The 25,176-nt window shown below is 41.3% G+C and overlaps 1 protein-coding gene across 1 annotated transcript in view; it reads left to right on the top strand.

Moving 5' to 3' along the window:
• Positions 1–24,257, top strand: part of LOC112576853 (annetocin receptor-like) — a 40,682-nt gene extending 16,425 nt beyond the window's left edge. Inside the window, 6 exon segments of the mRNA XM_025259653.1 lie at positions 17,019–17,568; positions 19,714–19,905; positions 21,208–21,437; positions 21,977–22,248; positions 22,936–22,962; positions 22,965–24,257. Coding sequence (XP_025115438.1) covers positions 17,131–17,568; positions 19,714–19,905; positions 21,208–21,437; positions 21,977–22,248; positions 22,936–22,962; positions 22,965–23,197 — 1,392 coding nt within the window. The 5' untranslated portion in view covers positions 17,019–17,130 and the 3' untranslated portion in view covers positions 23,198–24,257.
• Positions 24,258–25,176: the final 919 nt, after the last annotated feature.

The raw sequence follows: 25,176 nt of genomic DNA, 5'->3' as shown, positions 1-25,176 counted from the left end.
TTGGTTAGAGGATGACCTCTCGGGATTTGGGGAGATTTGGTAAATATGATGAGCCAAGTTTAAACTTGTTTGTCAATAGTTTGTCAAATTCCACCGCCACAGTCAAACTCTAGGGAACTTTTGAAGCTTGAAGTTTTCGGACCCAATGACTTTTAAACACTTTGCGTCAATGCTGTGAGGGTTGTCTGAACTGGCCTGGTTCAGATCTCGTCTCAGGCAACTGCTCTTTCCTTGCATTTGATGACCATTTTTTGTGGTCGGCTGCTTTGCTAATGCAACTTCAGATACGGGCTCAGAAGAAAACTTCAAACTGTTTACCTCAAATATACCGTTATAACAACTCACAACATGGACACGATTGAGTTTTGCTTGGCTTAAATTAGTGGAACCTGGTCTTTAAGGCTTCTGACATCGAGCAACGGTTCAAACTACACTGTGGCCTTTCCCTAAACATCCAAGAGGAAAGCTAGAAAACGACATAAACATGCAGTCGCACGCTTTGAGCCATCATAACTAACAAACAATGGACAGACAGGTAGCCACAGCTTCATTTGCCTTGCTGTTAGCGCGTGACACGAGCTAAGACTTAATTAGCGGCAGGTTATGTTTATAAGCCCAGCCTCCTACTCACCCCAGGGCTGGGGCTTACACATGCAGTCTGTTGCATCAAAGGATAAACAAATCAAAACAATTTAGATGTGACGTGTTGTTTAATCACACCTGGGACATCGATTCAGTTTAGTCTCGTTTTCGGATATCTTATTATTCTGTTTGATGAAAAAAAAATTGATGTAATAGAGATGTGTTTGTTGTAGTGATGCAAGATAATTTTTTCCCATATCATTGATTTCTTATCACCTTTTTCTTTTCACTTTTCTCTTTTTTCTCCATCCACTTTCTCCCTAACCTTCTACCCTCCCCTTCTCTCATCTCTCCTTCACTCCCTCTCTCCTCACTACTGAATCTTTACGTTATAGGGAAAAAGCACTTACTTTTTTTAAATCTTTGCAATCTTCCCTATCTTCTGCTCTCCCATTATAAATCATTCAACTGGCGTTTCGCTTGGACCACACCAAGGATTATCTCTTTACTATGTAGACAAGCACACTCCCTCAAACTTCAGATTTCCGACATTTTTCTTGATTCCCGCAAACACAGGCCAAAGCGCTGTCTGAAGAAGATGCATGTAAAAGTTTGTAAACACTGATTACTTTACTTAAGTAGACAGCTCTGTTTTTTTGGAATTATTTTTCATGTGCCCACCCTTGACGATCTTGGGGTTTTTTGGTGGCCATTTAAGGGGTGCCAGACCCTACTTTGACACACTTTGTAAGATGCGCGCGCAATGAAGCGCGCGAGGGAAGGCGCTGAGGTGGATGGTGTTATATCTAGCATCACTAAGTTCCGAGAGTTTTAAACTAAATTATCGATAAAAAGTGCCAACTGCACACCAATCCAACCCCTTCGCCAGTCTCTCCCCTTTGACATTGTAACAGCCGCTGGGTGCGAAGTCTACACAAGTGTATATGCAGGGCAGACAAAGGAAGTCTCGACAAGTCTCCCCTCCTCCCTTTCAACCCCTTCCCTTGTCTGAGAGGTAGTTAACCAACCATCCGTGCAACTCATCATCTTCCTGACCTCCACCAACACAGCTGGCAAGATACTACTTTTCTTTTGGATACTGTATACAAAACGGGATGCTCAGGAGACATTCACATGAAGCGGAGGATGGAGCTTCTCTCAGCTCTCAGACCTGCTGCGCCAGCTGCGTTCAGTCGATGGCAGTCGAGATTCTTGCGCAGGGCGGGGATCGCGAGAAAAAAGTCCAGACTCCCTCTATCTAGTATGGCTTCACTTTCGTACGACTTAAGCTTGTCAACAGCAATGACGTCATGATTGTACGTGGATACTTTTTCAGCAGTGAAGGTCTCAGCCAATCAGACAGCTGCGTGCTGTGTGTTAGTGTGAGCGCGTGCGTGCGTGTGTAATGATGATGAGAGAGAAACAGACTTCTGAAACTGCCAGAGTAGAAGACAAAATGGTCGAAACTTGGGGTAAATAGCAAGTGCGACCTTTGTCTCAGGACAAATGTGACCCATGACCTTGTGGCAGGAAACAATCCTGATTACATGTCCCGTAGAACGATCCTTGGAACAATTCCAGCCTCCGTATATTTTAAAGGGAGCTAAAAATCATATTTTCTTTCTTGTTTCGCTTGAAATCGAATTTCGCGAGCCTTCCTGACACCGAAATGTATGGCTGTGAGCTTTAACCTTCTCCTTTCTTCTCGCGTCATTAGCCGAGGGTGAAAAAGCGTTGTAAGGATTTGTGTTTCGAGGGCCTGGTTGATCTAAGCTCGCTTCTTTGCCAGTCGAGGTGTTCCGCACATCCAATCACCAGTGGCAGACGTGAAGGCTGTGTAAAGATTTGTCTTTCCACTGATCCTTGATTAATATATTTTCCTTTTCTTCTGCAACAGCAGCATCAAAGGCAAGGAGGACGATGCGAAATTAAATGACCTGTATTGACCTGTAGAGATCACAACACTGCAAAAATAACGGTAACGCCGTTTGTGACGATGACCTCGTGGCCGTCCATCAAAATTGTTACTTCCCACAACGAGTTGACAGAAAGTCGTTCTTACCCACTAGGTGCAGGGCAGCAGCTGTTTAGTGAGAACTTTACAGCTTTTGCGCACATAAGGTGAAAATATATTTGCTTAAGCAGGTATGTGTTGTCGAGATTGTTTATCTTGAGCGAGATTGCACGAGAAAGCACGAGAGTGATTCGAGAGCTGAGCAGGATCGTGGCTATAGACAAATTTGCGTCCAGAGCAGTGTTCGACCTAGGGGTCAGGGGTTAGACAGCGTAGTAGCAAGTAGCAACTGAACGGTTGTTGCAGATATAAGGTACACAAATTTAACAAAACAACAATAAAAATAGTTAAGAACAGTAACTGTAAGCTGTCAGTGATACCAAGCAATCAGCGTGGAAAAAGTTATCATTAACTAAGTTTCTTCTGTTACACTTGTTAAGGCAGAGCTTCCGGCACATGCAGGTATCGCCATGAGGTTCACCGAGTACAGCTAAGATGCGGTTAGAAGTGTGTGGTATATCTGGAGTCTGAGTATCAAGGAAATGGTGTCTTCATTAGGAGCTACACAGGTTTTTCACTTTAAGTCTGGGCAAATGGTATCACAGAGTACTGGCGGTGGGATGAGTGAGTTGCGTGCAGCATTCGGAAGTAGCGTGGAAGGATGGATCGACTCCCTGGAGAGGTCACGAAAGTGCTTCAGATTAGAACCGGGTGAAAAGGTACACTACATTTAATTTGTAGGATTTATTTAGGTTACGATACACACGCACTGTTTGTTGTAAAATTTTTTGTCATGGGGTCTCTCTCTCTCCCTCACACACACACGTATACAATTTTGAGTCACCGATTCACTTAAATTAAGCCTTAAGCTTCATGATGATTGTTAGTGGAGGGCAGACTGGAGGACCAGCGATCTAAATCTGCTGCACACACCGTAGCTGAAGACATCATCCAGACATCTTAGCACTCGCAATGTCCAAAAAGCCAACCTGAAGCAAACTGTCCTCAGTTTCGAAACAAAAAAAACTAAAGCGGCTTAATTAAATTTAAATAAGCATGAAGGATGACATTTTATGGAAAAAATACAAAATACGCAGTGGCAGGGCACCTGTAATACTGAGACAGTGTTACGAGTAGCAAAATGGCGGCTACTCTGCTTCAAACAAAGCCAGCCAGGGTCTATCCACCTGTTTCAGATCAGTGTGAAGGACAAAAAAGAGGAGCCTGAATCAAACATATTTAACCTGCTGCTTACTATTTGTAACCGCGTGCGGGACTAAAAGAGAACTTAAAATACATTTACAAGAATCAGTTTCTGCTACCTCGCGAAAAAAAAAGAGAAAACCTCCATTCTTTACTGCAAAATCTCACCTGAACAAAAACAATAATAAACTTAGACGTGTCTGGCTTATCCCTTGTGAGCCTCCTGACTAACGACGAGCCCTGAGGCCCGTTGTCAAGTTTTGGAAATGTTTATTTTCTTTCTCTGGCATGGGATATCATCAACAAGATGTAATCTCGTAAGAGCAGATAAAAAAAGGTTTTCCATGTGGGCTCCATTGTGCATTCATTTTCTTTGTCTTTTTTGCGTTAAGTGCCTCTCCTACTTCATCTCTCCGCTCATCTCTTTGCCCCTGTTTTACGCTCTCTCCTTGTCTCTGTCCTCGTTGACAAGTTGGGAACAATTTTACTTCACCGCTCCCTAAACGAAGTTATTATCCTTGTTATATTATCGACTTTTATTTTTAAGTTTTGTGTCATGTGTATGGTAACTTTAAGAGGGCAGAGCCAATGAAAAACCTGCGAATAATTATTAATCAGGCCGATCCGTGGATATTCATAGCGTCACATGTTGGCTCTCTTTTTGTCTGTGATGATTTTAGGATTGGTTCTCAAGAACCGAAGGCATTTATTCACAATTGCAGAAAATACCTTTTTGTACCGACATCAAACCAACGATTTGAAAAAAAAAATCTGCACTCTTATCGACCTTTAAAAGTGCCTACCCTTTACCCAGCCCCCATCTTTCCCTCCACGTAAAAGCGACCTGAAGCCCAGACATTGCAGTAGACACAGACGACAGTAACAAACGACAATAATCTGGTCTCAAACAGCCTCCAGGAAAAGGCTATGTTTGACATTCCTTGATTCCCGGCATTCCCTGCACAGGAAGCCGGCTCTTTCGGCCAAAACGACGTCCACTGGAGAGCAATTGGACCTACCCCCGGCCTCAACACAAGAATTACTTGGATGAGCCATGGTGGTTGACTATAAACTGATCGGCGTTTCCGAACAATCAGACAACTGGTGTTGCAGAGTAAATCATGGGTGGGTGCGGCGTCAGACCCACCCTGGGAATACTTAGGCCCACAAACTGCTGACCTTATTGCTGCTCTTCAAAGCAGCTTCTTTGGTTTCTTTTTCAGCAAGATACTTGAAATCTTTTTTATGGCTTATCCTTTCATGCTGGCTGCTTTCTTTTGTAGATATCTTCTGTTCTTTCACGATCAGTTATGGAGTTAAATCGTTTGCATGCATCTCTTTCAATCCCTCTCTCTATGTGTAATTTTCTCTTCACAATTTTGGATTGCGGCTTTAATATGATTTACTGCCACTACCATTTTTATTATTTAAATATTATTGAGTATTTTCATTGTTAATATTTACTAATATTTTTAATTGACCAAATTGAGAAAACACTCCCAATTTTACTATTTTTCTAGTTTTATTAATCATTTACAAACATAAACATTTTAATAAACCATTTATATTGAAAACAGATGAGGGAGAAAAAAGATGACAAGATAGCGGAGAACTAAGCAAAACGAAGATTCTGTATAATTCTTCGTAAAGTGTAAGCCATTGCTCTTAAAAGACACGCTGGAAACGGTTGTAAACTTTCGTATCATCTGTTTGATATCGTGATTGGTTTTATTTACACATCTTCATAGAAATACGGACATCTTCTGTCAAACGGACCTAACAACAACATTCCCGAGTTGACCCTTTGGGTTCTTTGTTTCACGATGGTTCATTGACAGTCACACCATCTGGCTCTGTCAGAGGGGTCTAGAATCGTCGGCACTTTGGTACAAAAATCTCCATTTTTGTCTGGTGGAAACCACCCCATGGCAAGTCGTCCTGTAGGCGTGTTGGTGGCGCCGCCTGGCGCATGCTAAGACCTTGGCAGTGCCCGGGTGCATGACGCGCGCCTTAAGTTCGCGCCCGTAGAGTTCAGCTGTTAGGTCCAGCTCCAGTGAAATGTAGTGACATGACTAACGAGAACTCCCGAGCCCTGTGGGTGAAAGTGTGACAAGATAGATTACTTGTTTCACTCTCGTTCATTTGTAATTTATCTAGGTGCCAAGAAAGCACTCTTTCTTTCCTTCTCTCTTTTTTATTTTCTTTCTTTCGGTTTTTCCTTTCTTCTTTCTATCTCATTGTCATTCATTCAATTATTCATAAACTCATACGACTTTATTTTTCCTTACTAACTTTTTTTCATTGTCCTCTATCTGTCATTGATCCATTCAAGTTTTTATTTATTTATTATTCTTTCTTTCTTTTTCTGAAATATTTTTTTATGATTTGTTTCAGTACCTTTCTATTTATCTTCTTCACGTCCATTTGTTGTCCTATTTCTTCATTCAGTGGTTAACAAAAATGCTTTCAGTGCTAGCCTATAATATTCGGTGAAAGTGTAAAAAAGTTGAGATTTTCCAACTTTTTTTATTTTTATTTAGTTACTTATCTCTACTTTCATGTCGTACACATTTTGCAAAGTTTATTTCTTGACTTGAAGCCGTTGCCTTTCTTTTGGAAAACCTTTCTTCTTCGCTAATCATATTGAGTCCGCGAAAACAGCAGCCAAGAAAACTGAGAGAGAAAATTAGGTCAGAAACAAAGGAGTCTTGTTTCGTTTTCATTTACTGGTAAGTCCGGTGAAAAAAAAGTATTTCACTTTAGGCCAGTGAAGCGAATTTTGTGTCCACTTTCGACTGTAACTGATGTGGCGTCTAGCCCCGTGCTTTCTTTTTTAGACTGCTTACTAAGCATAAAAATGAGGAACCGTTAGTTTACAGACGATGCTATCGATCTCGAATTACGTGTGTGGCTTCCGTTTGCATTAAGGCTGCAGTGTAATTGGAGGCCACTTGTTACGGACCAGATCCGGTGATGCAGACGAGATGTTCTGAAAACAAACAGGGAGCAAGACACTTGCGAGCACACAAAAATTCTCACGACCCCAGGGCTTGGTTGCCTGAACATTAGGGATTTTTTTATTGTAAAATTATTCATAAATTTGATAGATAATCCCATTTCATGAATACTTTTTTGCATCAAAAGTGTTTTTGTTAAATATTAAGGGAAGTATTATTTTTTTAATTTTTAATTTATTTTATCATTCAAAGTGAGTTTTGAAATGAATGGGCAGCTGGTTCAAGGGATTTTAATTTTGTGGGTGTCAGGGCCAACGAATTACTTACATGGAGCTAACGACGTAGGATCGTTCTTGCAGAAGACTTGATGGGTGGCTGCTCCAGGATGCGCGTGCATGCACGCCATCGCGAAATGTTCGTCTGCAATCAGATAAAGCTGCTGGGAGAATTACTGCTCCCGGTCAGCAGCCTGGTCAGGGTGGGATAACACTAATAGCAACACCAGCAGGAGATTAGTTTTCTCATGCCACCGTCGTTAGCAGGCCGCCCGTCAGACTTGATAAACGCACGGACCACCGTGATGGCGTCTGGTGCCAACGCTGGCCATGTCCTGCCTCGTTTTGCTTCAGTTTTCATTCCGTGCAACGACAACAGGAGACTGTTGATTGACCTCTTGTGGGTGCAGCCCCTACATCCTCCTGCTCTGCTCTACCAGTCGTTTCTTCTACCTATCGAGCTTCCGTTTCGTTGTTTTTGAAGACCAAACCAACCCACTCCCACTTTCACAAATTTTGTAAGAAAGCGTCTCCGTGGAGACTGAGTCGACTTAATGTTAAAATTTATTCGATTCGTTGCCAGTCGTGCATACTAAAGAATCAGGTGCTCACACCAAGAATAGAGGAGATTGTCGTTCTGAAAGCTAATTCTCATTTAGTTCTTTTGTTTACGTGAAATATCTACAAAAAGTTTGTTTACGAAGGGTTTCGGCGTGTCTGCCTAACGATGTTTTTGCCCGTCATCCATGTCTGCACGTGATAAGCGTCCTTGCCCTTTGTGTGGAGGGGAGAGATATTTCGAATAATTACCACGGCAAAGGTTCTCAGTGCATGAGCAAAGCGCAAAATCCACTATTTGACCATGCTGCAGTGTGGTGGACGAAATTTTCTCCTTCCTTAAAAAGGAGAATATGAATAGACACTTGAGACTGCAATAAAATATAATACTGTATTTACTGGTGTTGTGAGTTTAGATGTCTGACTAAGAACAAGAGTCCCACCTCACGATGCGCATGCGTTGGATTTCAGTCACATTTTTTGGTTTAAGTACAATACATGATTAAATCACCTTAATGTGTGGAGTTTTTTAAGCTCTGGACTAGGTGCAAGAATCAGCCACTAAATGCAAAGGATATTACTTAAACTGTTATAGTTTAAAATTCACACGCGCACTGTGGAGGTGTTTGCATGTGCACAATTTCCTAACAGACTCCTTTCCTAGTCCAGATTTAAAAATAACTCTACTCATTACGATTTTTTACACAAGTTTTTATTTAAATCATGAGCTACACACAGCAGACACGCAACGGGTACCGCCTGTCGCTAATACAAAGGGTTGGCTGTCCTGGGTTCGGCTCTCTTCTCCGGCACGCTGTTGTTTCTCTGCATGAGGCATCTGTTTACAGGGTTGTGTGTGTTGTCGTGATGTAGCCTTAGTTGCTGGTTGGTATTAACACCATTTCCCTCACCATCACAGCAGATACGACTTATTCAAATCCCATTCACACGAATGTTAGAGAGAGGGGCAGACACCTGCTCTGCCGGACATCTGATTTTACGACAAGGTAGCTAAGAAAACAGATGATCAGGCAGATCATGAGCCAGTAATTTTATTTTTAACAGATTTAATGAATGCTTTCCCAGTTCGCAGATTATAAACACCAAATGATATTCTCATAAACACAATTATCAAGCGACTTGGAAAAAATTGGGAAAAAGTTAATTTGATGTCTGATGTCGGCGCTTGACGCAAAATGTTTAAATATAAAGATAAACAGTGAGTAGGGGCGTCAAGACTTCAGGAACTCGTGTTAAGAAACAGTCACTCAGCTCAAGCATGGCAGATACAACGGAACACAAAACCTTCGCCATCAATTCTGTCCGCAGCATCAGAGGTTGGAAGAGAAAGTCCAGCCAGAGGGCCGCGAGATGCTGATTGAGTTCCTGTCTGCACGGGCGCACGACTGACCTTTTCTTTCTCCATCCACCCATCTACATTCTATGTATTCCATTGACTTTATTTTATTTTTCTATTTCATTCCCTTTTCCTTTATCCAGATGCCTTGCTTTTCACTAAATGTGATACCTTCTGCCTGTATTCTTTCTGACGATCGGTCTTTCTCTTTGTCTTTCTCTTCAACTAGTGTTCTGCGTTCTTTCCTTCATTTTTGATTATATTCTCTTCAATCTCTCCTTTCTTTGAATTCCTCTTCCCAATTTTTTCTCTAAATATTTCTTTCTATTATTTTATTTCTCTCTTTCCAACTTTTTTTTTATCTAAATTGTTTTCTTCTTTCTTCATTCCTTTTTCGCGTTCTCCTCCTTACACCTGTTTTTCTGTTTCCACACCAGACTGCGTGTCTCACAGTCTGTCATCATGGACTAACCATTTGGTTGTCCATTTACCTGAGCCTCTTTCTGGTCATCGGTGGGCTTATCGATCCAGAAAACTTCCTGAATGAGTGCCGCCTTTAATCTTCTTATTAACCGGAATTTAAAGATGCAGTTACGTGACTGTGGCGGTTGAAGTAAGCGGAGGCCATTTACTGATTTTCTTTTGCCTGGGTGAAAATTTTCTTGACGTTTGAAGCCTGAAATCGTTTCTGCCCCCTTGCTGACTCTCCTTCTGGCTAAGACTGGTTTAGTTATCTTTATTTTTGTGATGTAGCTTGTGTACGTCAGAACTGTTTTGTTTTACTTTCTGTTCTCTTACTTATTCCCTGTAAATGCATAATTTTGTTCTCTTTCCTTGAAGATAAGACACAAGAGCATGAGAAAACATAAAGGTTTGCATAAAAACTCAAAACTCAGAAAAATTAGAATCAAGAATCTTTGTAGGTTTCAGTTAAACAGAAGGCGTTTACGTTCGAATCTTGCTGCTGTGTGGGTTCAAAGGGTTTAAAGTTTAAACTAATACCAACAGTGAGAAAAAGTCATTCATCTGGTGGGTTTACAGTCATCCATCTCAGTAAATGCAGCTATGCGTGCTAAAATATATGTCTGTTACATTTCATAATTTGAGGAGACAAAAATCGAATTCCCATTATCAGATTTGCTCAAACGTCTTAAAGTCATGTGCGTCCACTTGAGGCACATCAATGTCCTCCTTACCTTCTGGCAAAATCCCGTTGTGTGTATGAAAAAAAGTTAATCTCACAGAGACTACTTTCCTGTCTCGTCTCACAGCAATCCTCAGGCTATACACTGTTCTAAACAGTAGAACCATTCAAGACTGAAACGCTTCTCGTATTTCTAAGCATTGCTTGAACCTTGCGAGAATATTAACACATGAAGACATGGGGAGAGTCGTTTCATGTTTAGGTAGACAGGCATTCAAAATGCGACACCAGGTGTACCTGGCTGAAATGGTCAGAAAGGGAATCCTGGGAATGTGTGTCTTGGTGTTGGTTAGTGGGGTAGAGATTCTTGGGGCTAGAGAAGGCTTAAAAGTTGATATTTATGATTAAATACAAATCTACTTCTTATCTTAAGAACGTAAAAATACGCTGTAAATCGTAATAAATTATTAAACTAAATGTTTCTTGGCCGCCTAAGAAAATAATCCATGAGTTTATATCAGAATTTCTTTGAGAACACCCAAAAGTTTTAGTTTAAAGTACGCAAAAAAAAATCCTGTAGAAAAAGAACTTTCTCTTCTCTGTTCACTGTGTGACAGCCATTATCAGCTGTCCAGCTGTTCTCTCTGGTTCAAGCTTTTTAGTCATGGTTAGCTGGTTCGGCGCACATCAGTTCCTCACCCCGTCTGAGCGATTTTTTTTTCCTTTGTGATAAGATGCAGGATGTTGGACTGGACGTCCCTGGCTCACGGAGATCCTTCATTAGGAAGCCACACAGAAAGAGGTTAATCCTTATGTCATGTGATTTATGTTTCATATATGTTATACGACCTTAGAAACGAGTCTGGTGTTCTTCGTGTAGACAAGTAGAGTCTCGCTGGTGAGAAAATGAGGCCTAAATCATCAGTCGAGGGTGTAATGATGTTATCTGGGCAAGAGACCGAGGGAAAATAAAAATCAGGCTCCGGGAGGTGTGTCAGATGGCAACCGGAAGTTTAAGGTGTTTACGTCTGGTAGTTTTCACGAAGTACCCTGATGATCTCGTCATACCTAGGACAACTCAAAGTTTTAAGGTTATGTAACACGCTGCTTCATTCTTTAATCCGTCGTCTTAAAAATCGAATCCAGAAATCCCTCCCTAAAATCGTTTTAAAATAAATAATTGAAATGTTTCGTTGAAAAATTACAAAATAACCATGAAGTCCATGTCAGACCAAGCTGGCCACAGGACAGGGGTGGTGACTGTTAAGAGACTGAGAGTAGGGGGTTAAACGTGACGTCACTGCCATCGACAGAGGGATGATGCGCCGGAGACGACAGAGCGGAAGCACGTCAAGGAATTCAAAGCCTGTAGCCACGTGACTAGCCAGGAAGACATAACGAGAAAATATAAGAATCTAACGTGCGACAGTCTTGTAATGCTTGACTGACCACTGGCGTTGGACTGGAGACGAAATATGCATCGTTCCCTTGGCGACGACTCACAGGATCGTCTTTCATCCTGCGGCGAGCGATGTTAAACCCCTTGATGCCATGAAATAACATATATGTCTTTATCCCGTATACGAGTTTATATTTTCTATACGACCTTATGCCAACATCGTGTTAGAAAATTCGTATTGATGAGGATTTCTTTGTGCGCTATCGTAAGCTTATAAGACATTTTTTTTTTTTGTGTGTAGGAATGTGTGTGGCTGTGCAGTTCTTGACATTCCAGAGCATTCTTTAACATAAATGGGTTTTAAGGAACTGGACAATTTTCCCCCTGGAACTTTATTTATTAATTTCTGAATTAGAGATGCTTGTGATTAGCTAGGAACCACCCGATGGTCAAGGAAGCAATCACTTCGGACAGTCCACGTCTGAAGGTCGCGTTTGAAAGAGAAGCAACATGGGAACTCATCAGTTAGAAACAGTTTAGAATAATCGAATCAACAGGAACACTGTACCAGACCACCGTAGAGCAGCTCTTTACAGCAGGACATGTTCTAACAATCAGTCAGAGGCGCTCGACCCCGATTCGTTCTGGAAGCGGAGATAATGGAGTGCATAATTCATCCAGGAAAGATGGAAAGCGCCGAGACGAGGCTGCTTCCCAGACGTCGGCGGAGCTCGTGCGACACAAACTGAAAGCGAGGCTTCAAAAGAAGCAGCTGGTCAGCGAGCAGACGTCCAGCACACATCACTTCCACCATTTCCGATGTTTTTAGAACAACCCTTCGAAACATCAAAAATAATATTTGCCGATTTCAGTTGAAAACACAGATGTAAACACCATTAGTGTTGAGGAAGGTATGAAGTATGAAATATGCATCGCACGCCAATAACTGTCATATTAACAAATCGTCTTTCCGGTTCGTGAGGCCTAAGGAATATATTGAGGATGATCGAGATCCCTAAGTAGCTAAGGTCAGCGCTAGTGTGTGGACCAACAGGAGTTTGAGAGAGCCTTGACGTTAGGATGAATGGTCACCTTTGACCCCGAGCTCGAGGAGAGGTTGGTAGCGTTTGGACAAAGCTGAAAGTTCGTCAGCTACGACCGTAACTTAAACATTGGTGCAGTTATGAGTACTGGAGACAATGTTGTCTGTAAACCGTTGCCTAACCCTCGGCAGCAGACTGAATCCATTACGAGGTTGAATTTATGTCGTCTGCTCCATGAGGTCACGATTTTCTGTAGCGTGAAACTCGATGACTGAACCCGAAAGACAAATTAAAGAATGGTCTCGGAAAGTCCCAGTTTCTGTCTCCTGAGATAATTCATTAAAATTGTTGCTTTTGAAAGACTAAGTTATTAAAGAAACATTCAAAATGCTTGTGGACAACATTGCAGTTAAATGTTTGCTTAAAAAGTTATTAAAGAGCTTTCTAGTTAATAACACTGTACTTAGTGTCTCGAATCTGTATTAGATAGCTTTACTGAATAATTTTAGAGGAAATAAGTTAATATTATTTGAACCATGTGTCCATGTCATGTTGATTTTCTGCTCAATTTTGAAGAATAGCTGTAAGGAATTACACATTCAGGGATTAGACAACGAAATATCTTTTGAAAACATTGATGACAAGGTATTTTCAAGTCCCAGATATTTGTTAAGGTCATGTCCATAAAATTTCTTCCGAGTATGTTGTAGTGGCTGTTGTTTCTGTTGTTTTTGTTTCTGTCTGTCTTAAAAGTCAAGTAGCGTGAAATATTGTTATAATGACATAATGAAGATCAGTGGGTCTGGGGGAAGTCCCACGTTCCTTTCTCGAGGTACACGCTTACAAACATTACCCTGCATAGAAAGAGGTCGAAACCGTGAGTGTGTGGTAATGTTAATGTTAATTACTCGCTAACGGAAGTAATGAGGATCTGATTAGGGAAACTAACATCTGGGACTGAACTTTACCCAATCATAAAACAATGCACCCCGAGTCCTTTAAGACTACATTGTCCTAAGCCCTCCCTCCAACAGTCCGCTTAAGGCAGTTCCTTTTCATTCAGCCATCTTGTACATACCCAGCCTGCGCAACTCTACATCATTATGGTTTTAAGATAAGGCTGCCACTGATTGACGGGTCCACCACTTAAGGAAGGCTTCTGTGAAATTATCTTGGCACGAGTCATGTCTGCATCTTTTACTAAGCTTTCCGGAGCGTGTAGTAAGATGAGAAGACGGGAGGCAGGTTTCTGTAAGCGAACCACTTTTTTTCTCTAGCGGGTTGGCTGCTGGCTTACTAAGCCTGTCTGTCACCCGGGACCGTCTCTGGGTGAGAGGAACTTGGCACTGATCAGCTTTATGGTCTTCTGACAAGCCTGCTGTTTCGCAGCCTGCAGAGGTCTCTTCACCCGTCGCCCTGAGATTAGGGAGGAGACGCTCCCTGAAGTCGTCCCTCCCTTTGCTGCGCACCTAGACTTTTGACCTTTAGCCTGTCTCCATTTCACGCTCTTTTGGCCAAGGGATTTGATTTATGATTAGCCACCATGCAACTTGGAGTGCAGCAGGAGAGGGTCCAGGCCTTTCCTTGCAGAGGTGATTATGATCTACGGAAATTGATGGCTGCAGAAGCTGGGCCGACAGAACAGGACATGCGCAATAGTTCAGATGGACAACTACACACTCCATGAGGCTATCGTGACTGTCGCGAACTACAAGAGACATTTGCTTAATATCAGGAATGACAACCGGTTTTGTCCTCGTGAATTCAGAGCTGTCTCAATGCTGACCTAAGAATCTCAAGAAATGATTGTGGCTCCTGGGCAAGATTTTCTGCGCATCGCCAATACCGTGCTCTCAAGAAGTGGATCATGATGAAGCAATCTCCAGACCATCGAACTGAGAGTGGGGAAAAAATCAATAAATTAAAAAGTTTCTTCATCTTGATGCCAACCTCTCGATCCGACACCCTGCACGCATCGCCACCTTCTCCATTATGCCAGAAGCGCATGCGCAAAGTCCACGTGGTCTTGGAGATGCAGAAAGTTTGCGAGAGTAAGACAAGGAAGCCATTCATCACTCATTTAACCACAACTTTCTTTTCTTCATTTCGATCGGTGAGCCTTTAATGGCCAATGGAGAGAAGAAGACTACAACCACACAGCCTCGTGCTCATTTGTGACGATCCTCCTACTTTCTGCTCACGAACATCTGATCGAAGAGACCGCCCACCTTAAAATTTTTCGTTCCAAGGAAAAAAGAACAGTTTCGCGCTGCCTGTTGAAATTAATCCTTGCTGGAATGTTATCCGCTTGTTGGTTTATTGTCAGCATGCATCTGACCCTGAGGCACAGACCAGAAGTTTCTTTTTTAAACTCAGTTCTGCGCAGTCTTTCTCCAAAACCTGTACACGAGTCTGGAAAGCCTTCCCTCCGCTTTTCCATTTATCTTCCCTTCAAGTTGCCTCTGGAATGAAAGTTTCTAAGTGACTCCAAGCCCTGAACGTCAGCTGGTCTCGCGCCTGCAGGGAAGTTTCTGCCACTAGGGACTCTTCTCAGATTAGAAGAAGAAATGTAATTAAAGTCTCATTTTTCTCTGGCCCTCCAGTCTTTCTTGCTAACCTCAATTGCATGCTATACTTAGGATACATACATTTTGTCTGTTTCTGATTTATGTGAGTATCTGATAGCTAGAGAAGCTTTGTATACTCATATTTTTTTATTTACACTGTTCACCAAAAGTATCCTGTTCTCGCAGATGCATACTCACCCCTCACCTACATTTCACGCGAAGGTCATTTTAGTTTTAACAAAGAAAACTTTAAATGAAAATATAATTTGCAGCTGCTTTCTTAATGTGAACGATTACTTAAAGTGATTGCAATTGGCAGCTGGATTTTTAATGTAAAAGCTCTCATAACACAAATTATTTCCATGGCAGAATGAAGGAAATATAACTTTACTGACACTTCACATATCAGAAGAGGAAAAAGTGACAGTTGAGAAAAGAAAAGTGAAAAGAAAATAAATCAAGAGTTTGGTAGGCATCGTCGAGCACTGTTATGGTATAACGCAGAGAGAGAAAATAAAGAAATATAAAGAAATGGCTAGCTAATGGAGAAAATAAAAAAATAAAAGAAGTAACGAAAAAAAACCTAGAACGATTAAACGAAGAAATAAAAGAAGATACGAAGTGAAAGAAGCAAGAAATCATGTTAAAAATTGGAGTCCTTTAATTAATTAAATTATTTGTTAAAATAGATTTATTTAATCAATCTTAATTTAACTTAATTTATCAGTTATTTTTCCTGCTGTCCAAAGAAGCCAACAGGTAAGTTCGACCAACCGTAAAAGATTTTTGTACACATTTCTTAGCTGCTCACCCATCACACAGCATGATGTCCACTTTATTGCTCACCAAACATGTTCCTGGCTTCTAACCGTTTGGGACTTTCTCCTGCGGCAATGTTTCCAAGCTTCATATCTGTGCACTTAATGACAGCATATTATCTCTCAGATTTTTGGAAAGATTTGTCGGAATATAACCAGAATTCAAAGGAATTTTTGTTATTTACTCTAATGAAGTCGCCAAAAGGTGGATTCAAGTGGTGAAAGAAGATCGAAGTAAATCTCTGTGGCATGAGAAATGAACATTTCGGAGGACTTAATTTTTTATTTTTAAAAAACGTTTTTGAAACGAATCAGATCCTGATTGAGCCTCCAGGCCTTAAATTCTATGTCCTTGTTGTGAATTTTATTAAGCATTATAAATGAAGCCTATATTTTCAATAACTAACCTAAATGCTGACATTTCCCTCATCCGTGTTAATCAAAATTCTAATCGTCAAGCTTCCAAGAGTTAGCAAACTTGTTTTAGAATGCTGCTTTAGTCCATTAACCATCGAAGACAACTTAAAAAGCTCCGACGCCGATTGTCCAAAGCAAACATGAACCATTCAGTCCTGTCTACTCCTGTCTATGCATCAAAGCGGTTCAAGTGGTCCTCAAGGATGGTCTCCACATCCGTTAAATAACTCAAGTCGGGGTGGACGGGGGAAAAGTAAATGGTCAACTCACTTGCCGAGTGCAGAGTTAGAGATAACTTTAAAGTTAGTCCTTCCGCTGTTCTGAGGGTAACTTGAGCTCCATTGATTTACATAGGCCGTGAATGTTTGTCTTTGGAACCAGCTCGTTTGATTGAATCCTAAAATCGTTCTCGTTTATTTAAACCCGATCTATATTTTATTTATTTTTTAAGTTAATGGCAATATGAGAATATTGGTTGTGAATGGGTGTGCAGTTATGCAAGTGAAGGGCACGTTCGTGACTTTGAGAGACATAATCTTTAAAAAAAAATTGTTACTGAACAAATATTTCACTTTTAAGTTTTATTAGTTTTGTTTTTGAATTTTTATTCGAAGACGATATATATATATATCAAATCCATTTATATACATGGTGTAACTCGAATTTTTGTCTTTCTTTTTTCAGACTTGTTGGAAGTTCTGCAACAGGTTCTAATCAGTAACTTCGCGAAGGCATTGAAGAGGTCAGCTGGCTAGGTCAACGAGCAAACTGCATACACCAGCTGGGGCCCCTAAAAATGGCAGGAGAAGCAGACGACAGCCATGTCCTGGAGGCTGACAGTACCCTCCCTCCTGGGGCTGCTTTGAAGGGGTCCGTTTCGACGGAGAGTGCTCTTTCGTCAGACACCTCGTCGGATGGAGACATGGCTCCGAACTCCTCCATGATTAGCCCATCAACCAACGCCTCGCTCAACTACTTCGAGAGGGACGAGGCCCTGGCCAGGGCTGAGATTGCCGTGCTCGCCACCATCTTGTACCTGGCGCTCTTCGGTAACGTCTTCGTGCTCGTTGTCTTGCGCCTGCGCCGTCAGAAGCTGACGCGCATGCAGTGGTTCATCGTGCACCTCAGTCTTGCGGACATCTTCGTGGGCATCTTTCACGTCCTTCCGCAGATGCTGATGGACATCACCAATCAGTTCTACGGAGATGACTTTCTATGTCGCTTCGTGAGATATGTGAGTAGTGCAAGCGTGTTGCTGTCGTCTCTTGAAAGAAAGACACGATAAATGTACTTGGAACCAATAGTTTGTTGGTTATTTAAATTTTTTTTTATTCCTGCACATTTTGTTTTGATACCAAAATGGAACATCTTATACGCCTCAATGTGTTTAGGGCTTTGAAATTGTTCCTTATAAGGACAAGTAGCGGACCCAAAGTTGGATATTTGTGTATACATGGCAGTACATTCAAATCTGCACCATGCCTGTTTCATGAGGACATATTTCAGTATTTAAAAAAGATTTTTGCATGTGAAAGGAAAGGCCGATTAGGTAACAGAAATGTGTTATGAAATGGAACGCACAGACACTCTGTCTCTCTTTGTACACGCACATACACTAACACAAACATCGCATTCATGAAAAGAGAGACTAGTTTGGAGGGTTAGTGGTTGCCTAGGTTGGTGCGGCAGAGGGTTGGTGGTTGAGGGATTGAGTGTATACATAATATAAACAGGTTTTAGACCAATGAAAAAAAAATAAGAACTATATCAAAACTGTTTCTAAGTTTTATTTTCTATGTGTGAATCGTGCCTCATACAAACTCAATAAATTCAAAAACAAAAACGAAATATAAAGTCTTCAATATTTCTTGCCTCGACGCAGAATGCGGACGGCGACAGCCATGTTGAGAAGGAGGGAGGTAGCAACAAGTTGCATTTAACAGAAAATATGCATTACACATTCTATCCACACACACACACACATCCTTCCTGAATGCGAAGACATCAACGAGAAAAGCAAAGTACGCGAATATGCATTTCTCATATTTGGGGATTTCTTTATCGGAAGCACATGGCTTAGTGGGCAATAAACTCGCGGTTCCAAGCCTCTAAACGTTTAACTTTTTTTCATGGGTCGCTGTGGTGGTCACGATTGGGGTTTCCTAGCATTGCTTTCGTTGATCTTGCAGGTCTTAGATTGCACTCTGCTTTATCTGACAAGGGAAGTCTCTCCAGCTCTCCCTCCCCAAAGGCGCGAGATTCTCGCGATCACCCAAACCTGAGATAAACAGATCGATGAACCACATGACCAGCCGCGTATAGCAAACCTGAGACACACTGCATGCCGAAAGCCTGATTTTCTCACTTAGCTTATATGATTTCTCGTAGGAATGAGATTGCTAACGAAAAACGAGAAGCGAGTAAAGATAAAATGTTGGCCCCTATCTCCACGGGACACAAGTCAACTGCTAAAGTAATAGGTCATTGGGTTTGTAGCTGCTCGGAAGCTCGTGAAGACATCAATGAATGAAGTTTGCCAAATGAATGACTTCCTATCAGTCTGTTGACGTCAACCTTAGATTTTTGCAGAATATTTCTAAGGGGGAAAATGTTTTCTGTAAATATATATTTCCTGCTTAAGGAAGCAATGAAACCTCATCTACTTCAGATGCAAACAAGCTTTGCTTGTCATGACAATTTCCATTTGATCCATTCGGCTGTTATGTTTCTGCTGGAAGCCGTTCTTAAACCCTATCCTGTTTGGCCTCTTCGTGTACTTAACTGGGTATAATCATTATTTGTCAACAAAATGGATAATTTAGTGACATGGGTAACATATTTCAAATGTTCTTTTCTGTTGCTGGCAATAAATTATCACCTATCTAAATAATTGGCAAGATTCGCCGATTTTCACAAGGTACTGACATTTTTCGTCAATTGCGAGACGTTAACCTCGAGAAACTGAGCACATGGGTGGCGGTTAGGACTGAATTCTTACTACCCATGTTAACAGACTGTTGCAGGTGAATATGCACATGTCAATCACGTAAAACTTTCTGTCGGGTCTTTGAATTCCTGGCACAAGTCTCATTCTCGAAAAAACTCCTTTTCCGTTTAAAAAAAAAAACTGAAGACGTGTCGATCTCCACATCAAAGGACTAAGTGCTCTTTTTGCACTAACGGCTTGCCAAGAAGTGTCTGGAAAGTTCTTGTTTAACTTAATATATTGGTAGAAGAGCACTCAGGAAATGAATACTTTTAAGTGCGATTACGGTGTATGTCTGTGCGGGCACGTAGGTGTTTCTATTCGGATGGGAGTGGAGGTGCATTAACAGGTGAGAGAGGTCTTGCCAACGCTTTCATAAACTATTTTCCGCAGGTCAACGTTGTGGCCATGTACGCCTCCTCCTACGTCCTGTTAATGGCTGCCATCGACCGCTACGTTTCCATTTGTCACCCGCTGACAAATCAGACCCTGTCGCCCAAGCGAATTCATCTTATGATCCTCTTGGCCTGGGGTCTGGCCATCGTCTTCTCCATCCCGCAGCTGATCATCTTCCGGCTGCAAGACGTGAGTAATGCATCACAAATAGCCGCTAATTAGAAGTTCGTGACAGTCACAGGCAGTCAGGGGTTTGGTGCGGGTATAGCCACGTATAGCCACGTAAAGACACCTATAGCCACGTATAGCCACGTAAAGACACGTATAGCCACTTGTTTTCAGTACATCTCACATAGTGGTAAGACATGCTTGAGAATCGGTTTTGGATAGAAATCGAGTGTAGACACTGGTTGTACTTTCGAAATACATCATGCGTAGAGTGGTTAGACGTGCGTAAGAATAGGTAGAGACATACATTTGAAGTAATGACGTATGTAGAACATGATGATGGATGATGATGGATGATGAGGAGGAGGAATGAGGAGGACGAGGTATAGTGATTTACCGCTCCACCACAACATTACGGTCATGTTGCGAACGATAATCAAGTAGATAATCAAGTAGATAAAACGGCAGGCATTGCTACAAATGATATGAAACAATAGCCAAACAATAATTTAAGACCTAAAACTCTACAAGTATATGCTGCAGATCCTAAGCTGCTGTTCAAAGGTTGACAGCTAATCTTCCCTTAGAATTAGAAAGACATGCTCGGAATGGATAGCACTTCTGTCAGAAAATGCCGACAACAAAAAATAACAAACACACAAACACACAAACAAACAAACAAACAAACAAAAAGGCAAACAAAAGCAAAGCTAATAAAAGAGTTTGTACTGCAAACCACTTGCTTTCTTCCCCTTCATGCCACCCTCTCTAGAAGCTGTAGAACAAATTGGGATGGTGTAAAACCACTCTCACCCGGTGAGACAACTAGCTTAGCACCTAGGTTCTTTTTAAAGAACCCTGCACCTCTCTTATCTCCAACAGAGGTAAAGCATTTATTGCCAGCATCTGTAGGTCTTTTAGTCTCAGCATCCTCGCTGTGGTATTCTGCTTCGGGGGTGATCCTGATTAACGATGCGCTTGGAAGCAGGGAGTGGCTAAGCTTTATGCACGCAGAAAGGAAAACACAACCACCTTGGATCGATCGTGCAAAGCACGCACCCCTTTCCCCATCCACCCCTAAAAAAAAAAACCCACCCGAGTTTGAAAGACATTGAAAATAATGTCTCTTTGAAGATGTTTACGTGAGCTGAAAAAACAAATTCTTGTCCGTGAACATGAACAACGTTTTTAAACTTTTCTTTAACGACTTGAATTTTATTTGAGACATTTTTGGAAGGTGGGAGAGCAGGAAAAAAATAGCAATCGCCATTGAAAAGTTTTATAAACTGAATGAAGTCTGATCCACTGGATTGTTATTTGCAGATGGGAAACAATGAGTATGAGTGCTTTGCTATTTTTAACCCGGAATGGGGGCTGAGAGCCTACGTCACCTGGGTCTTCATATCCGTGTACCTGGTACCCTTGCTCATCCTGGCCTTTTGCTACAGCCGCATCTGTCACGTGGTGTGGGTCAGCGTAGAGGCCAAGCAGGGCAAGAACTGGTCAGTAACCGATCATGCCGAAAAACGATTCGTCTGGCGTATATCTTTCAGGTAAGAGCTGTTCTGATTTATCCTTTTGATATATTTTACGACAAAGGAATATAATCTCATTTTTAGAGAGTACAAATTGTATTCCTATATCGGTTACAGTGTAGTGGTTGAAGTCGATAATTTTAGTTTAGTTTAAGACAAAAAGTAGTGTTAATGTGTAGAACTAGCATGTCATAAAATGTTAGTATTATAAGTAAAAAGTTCACCATATACAGTTTAATCGAAAGAATCAATAAAAAGTATCTCATACTAAATTACTTCAAGAACTAGTGGATTGCATGATGATTAGGTAAAGCTCAGAGCCAGATACTATTTCACATAAATGATCCCTTTTATTTTTGTACCCTACTAGTCCTTTAATCGTTCGGTCTTTTTATGAATCTCGGAATACAAGCAAATTTATATTCCTGACCTTTGCGAAAACATTATACCATAAAGTTTAATTTAATCAAGAGCTTCTACAAGAAAATTACTGGGTTTTTTGGCCATCTGCACGGAAAACCTTGTTTATGTTTTCTTTCTTTTCCCCTCTTCTAAAGGAATACCAGTGGCAACATGAACAGCGGCATTGGCGGCTCGAGGCGCAGCGGAAGTGACGCAAACGGCTACTCAGCTCGCGAGGACGCCCAATCGTTGCGCTGTCTGATGTCCAACCAAAGCAAACCTCGCGGACACCAGAGGGGCGTGTCCAAGTCGAAGATGAAGACCATCAAGCTGACCCTGGCCGTGGTGCTGTGCTATCTGTTGTGCTGGGCCCCGTGGTTCATCGCCAACATGGCGACGGCGTGGAATGAATCCATTAGGTTTGAAGGTAAAGGATGGTCACATCGTTACTTTGACCGAAACTACAACCGAGGCTCGTTGGGGCTAGCAGACATTCTGTGGGGCAAATAAATAACCTTAATGTGTAACTAAAATAGAAATAAAATAAAAATAAAACAAGTCTGTAACTTTGTTAATAGTTAAGACCAAAACATTCTAGTATCGACTATTGACTCATCCAGCTTATTTGTAGAAAGAAATCGTCAGACAAATTTGTCTGCAGCCCTGATGAGAGAAAGTCTAGGATACATAGACAAAAATCGTGATTAAATAATCAAAGGTCAAAAGTAAACAACCAGTCATCAACAATACGATCAGTAATCTAAACAACTTAAAAAAAAAAAAATTCAGGTCCTTCTACTTTAGATTGATCCTTTCTGCTTCCTTGAGTGAATCTCCTTTCTTTTTTTGGTAATTCGTTAATTTCTAAATGGGTTTAGAATCATGACTGTTTTAACCAAACGTTTGCAGATAATTTTTGTGAAATTTGCAGAAAATTTGTGGGTTTTTTTTCTACTTTTGCTGAAAAAAAGTTCCAGCTCCCGTGTCCGAAATGTAACTGCTTTGTTAGAAATGTGTCTGAAACCTCAGACAGCAACCAAATTTATTGTTCACTTCCGTAAATGAGGTCTGTTAAAAAAAATAATAGTTGAATTTTCTGCTTTTCTGTTTCCAGGTCCTTCTATGACTATCATCGCTCTTCTGGCTCGTTCAACAGCTGCACCAACCCCTGGATCTACCTGGCCTTCTCGGGCCGCATGTGCAACAAGTCCGACCGCCGCATTTCACGGTCGTGGACTCGCTCCACGCACGTTGTCATGACGACCGTGGACTCGGAATCACGCTCGCGCACCTCCATGTATGACCTTTCACGCTGCAGTTCGCGCGAGGCCAGCCCTTGGACCAAAGACCACACGTGCGGCAGCAGCTCGTGCTGATCCATCGACGTCCACGTCTTCACTCGATGGCGTTGGCCGCGGGCCACTACCTTACAGGCTCCCCATCAGGCAATGACGTGCTGGAGGTACCAATCCTGCCAGCTGACCGGACAGCAGGACAAGCGCTGGTTGCTTGTGATCCCTTCCCATCTTGTCGAGGGCACAGGGGTTAGGGTCACGACCTCTCGACCTGCATTGGTCACTTATCACGTCTCGTCTACTACTACTACGGCAGTCCAGATTTATTAAACAAGCAAGACTTAAGTGAATCTGATTTTACTGATCGTTTGTTGATTGTTTACACGGATCTCATGCGTGGTTCTGTGTTTATCCCGTTTCACCGATTGTTCCAAACATGTTGTTCAGAGTTCTGAAGCCACGTCTGCACCAGAGAAATAAACATTTCCAACTTTTGATTATAACAAGTAAAATGATTAAGTTTTTGAGGTTTCAGCGCGAGAGATGTGATAGCAAATACATTAACATGTTACCTGTTGGTAGCCGACCTGATTAAAATTTTTACAGGTGCATGATTAAGGAGAAAATCAACAAAAATTGAATGTCTGTTTTGTATTAATGTCGTTGATAGAACGGGAACTTTACGAAATTGAAAAAAGCAACAGTCAACTTTCAGACACTTCATCACCAGGGTAGATACAGTGTGAGGATGTGACAGGTATCTGTGATGTTACAGATAATACAAGAATATAGAAGGTGTAACATTAAAAGTAAAGGCAACATATGATCTTGCAATAGTGAATGACACTGAGTTTGGAACAAGAAGCATTTGGAAGACCTGATAGAGAGTGAGAGACTATATAAATATGACATCAGCTAAGTAGACCTTTGTTCGGGAAATTGTGTTAATTTTGAGAACAATAAGAAAGTTACAAACTTTCTGTGAACCTGAGACAAGAGGCACTGAAGTATTCAAACACTACAAAACTACAACATGTAGTGACTTGAAGATGAAGTAGACAACACTAGCTACAAGATACTTTATAAACTATGATGATTCTGTGTAACTTTGGATTAGGAATAAAAAAATAAACACTGCAGAAGCTCCATGAAGCAGTATCATTTTTATTTCTTCTCAAACATCTTTATTTGTCAAAAGCTTCATCATAGTATCCTCATGAATATTATTCTATGTAAATGAGAAAAATGTACTGGTTTAACGGTGTTTCTTGCTTCTCTGTCTATGAAAGCATAATGAACCTTGAATATATGTATATATGTGTGTATTAAATGTGTATAAATTTATATACACATTCACATTTACATTTAAAAGAAGTGAGCCTTCGCACACATGAGTGTGGTTAATGTTTTTTAATGTGTTTTCTCGTGTGTTGAGGCTTCTGCTTTTGTAGTTAAACAGTTTCTTGTATAATTGTTACCTCTGCACATATCTGCTGACACATATCGTCTGAGGGAAGGACAGCAGCAGTCTGAAGGACTGAGCTGATGTTGATGGGGTAGAGGATGAGGGTCCCATGTGATTTAGGAAGAATGTGGGGCTTGCATGAGATTTGGAGCTGGTTGCTCGGAGTTGCTTTACGAGGACTGGGGCGTTGAGAGAAGGTTGTGATGGCTGGCATCTGGAGAATTTGGTTCAGGCAGTTGTAAGGCTGCATGCATTGAGCTTTTGATTAAGGTAGGCAAGTTGCTGTCACTGAGGTTAATACTTGCATTCTTTGGCCGGTGTTCTGAAGTCATTCAAGTAAATGTCGCTAAACGGCAGCAGTAATTATTCACCTTTCAATGAAGACCCAATGATTCATCATCTAATTATTAAAGTGAAGAACAGAGTTACAAGGATATGAGTGTCCTACCTACCATCTTGAGAAACCGGTACTAACAGGCTATCGGAGGGAAAAAATGAGAGTTCTTTTACTATTATTCCTGTATCTTTATTATTTCCAGTTAAGGTTTGTACGTCTTCTTCTTCCCCAAGAAACCGTCATGAGGTGTACTTAAGA

Source organism: Pomacea canaliculata, linkage group LG1, assembly GCF_003073045.1.
Source record: "Pomacea canaliculata isolate SZHN2017 linkage group LG1, ASM307304v1, whole genome shotgun sequence".
Classification (NCBI taxonomy): Eukaryota; Metazoa; Mollusca; class Gastropoda; order Architaenioglossa; family Ampullariidae; genus Pomacea; species Pomacea canaliculata.
The sequence above is the reverse complement of the archived record's forward strand: the minus strand, read 5'-3'. Positions and strand labels throughout refer to the sequence as shown.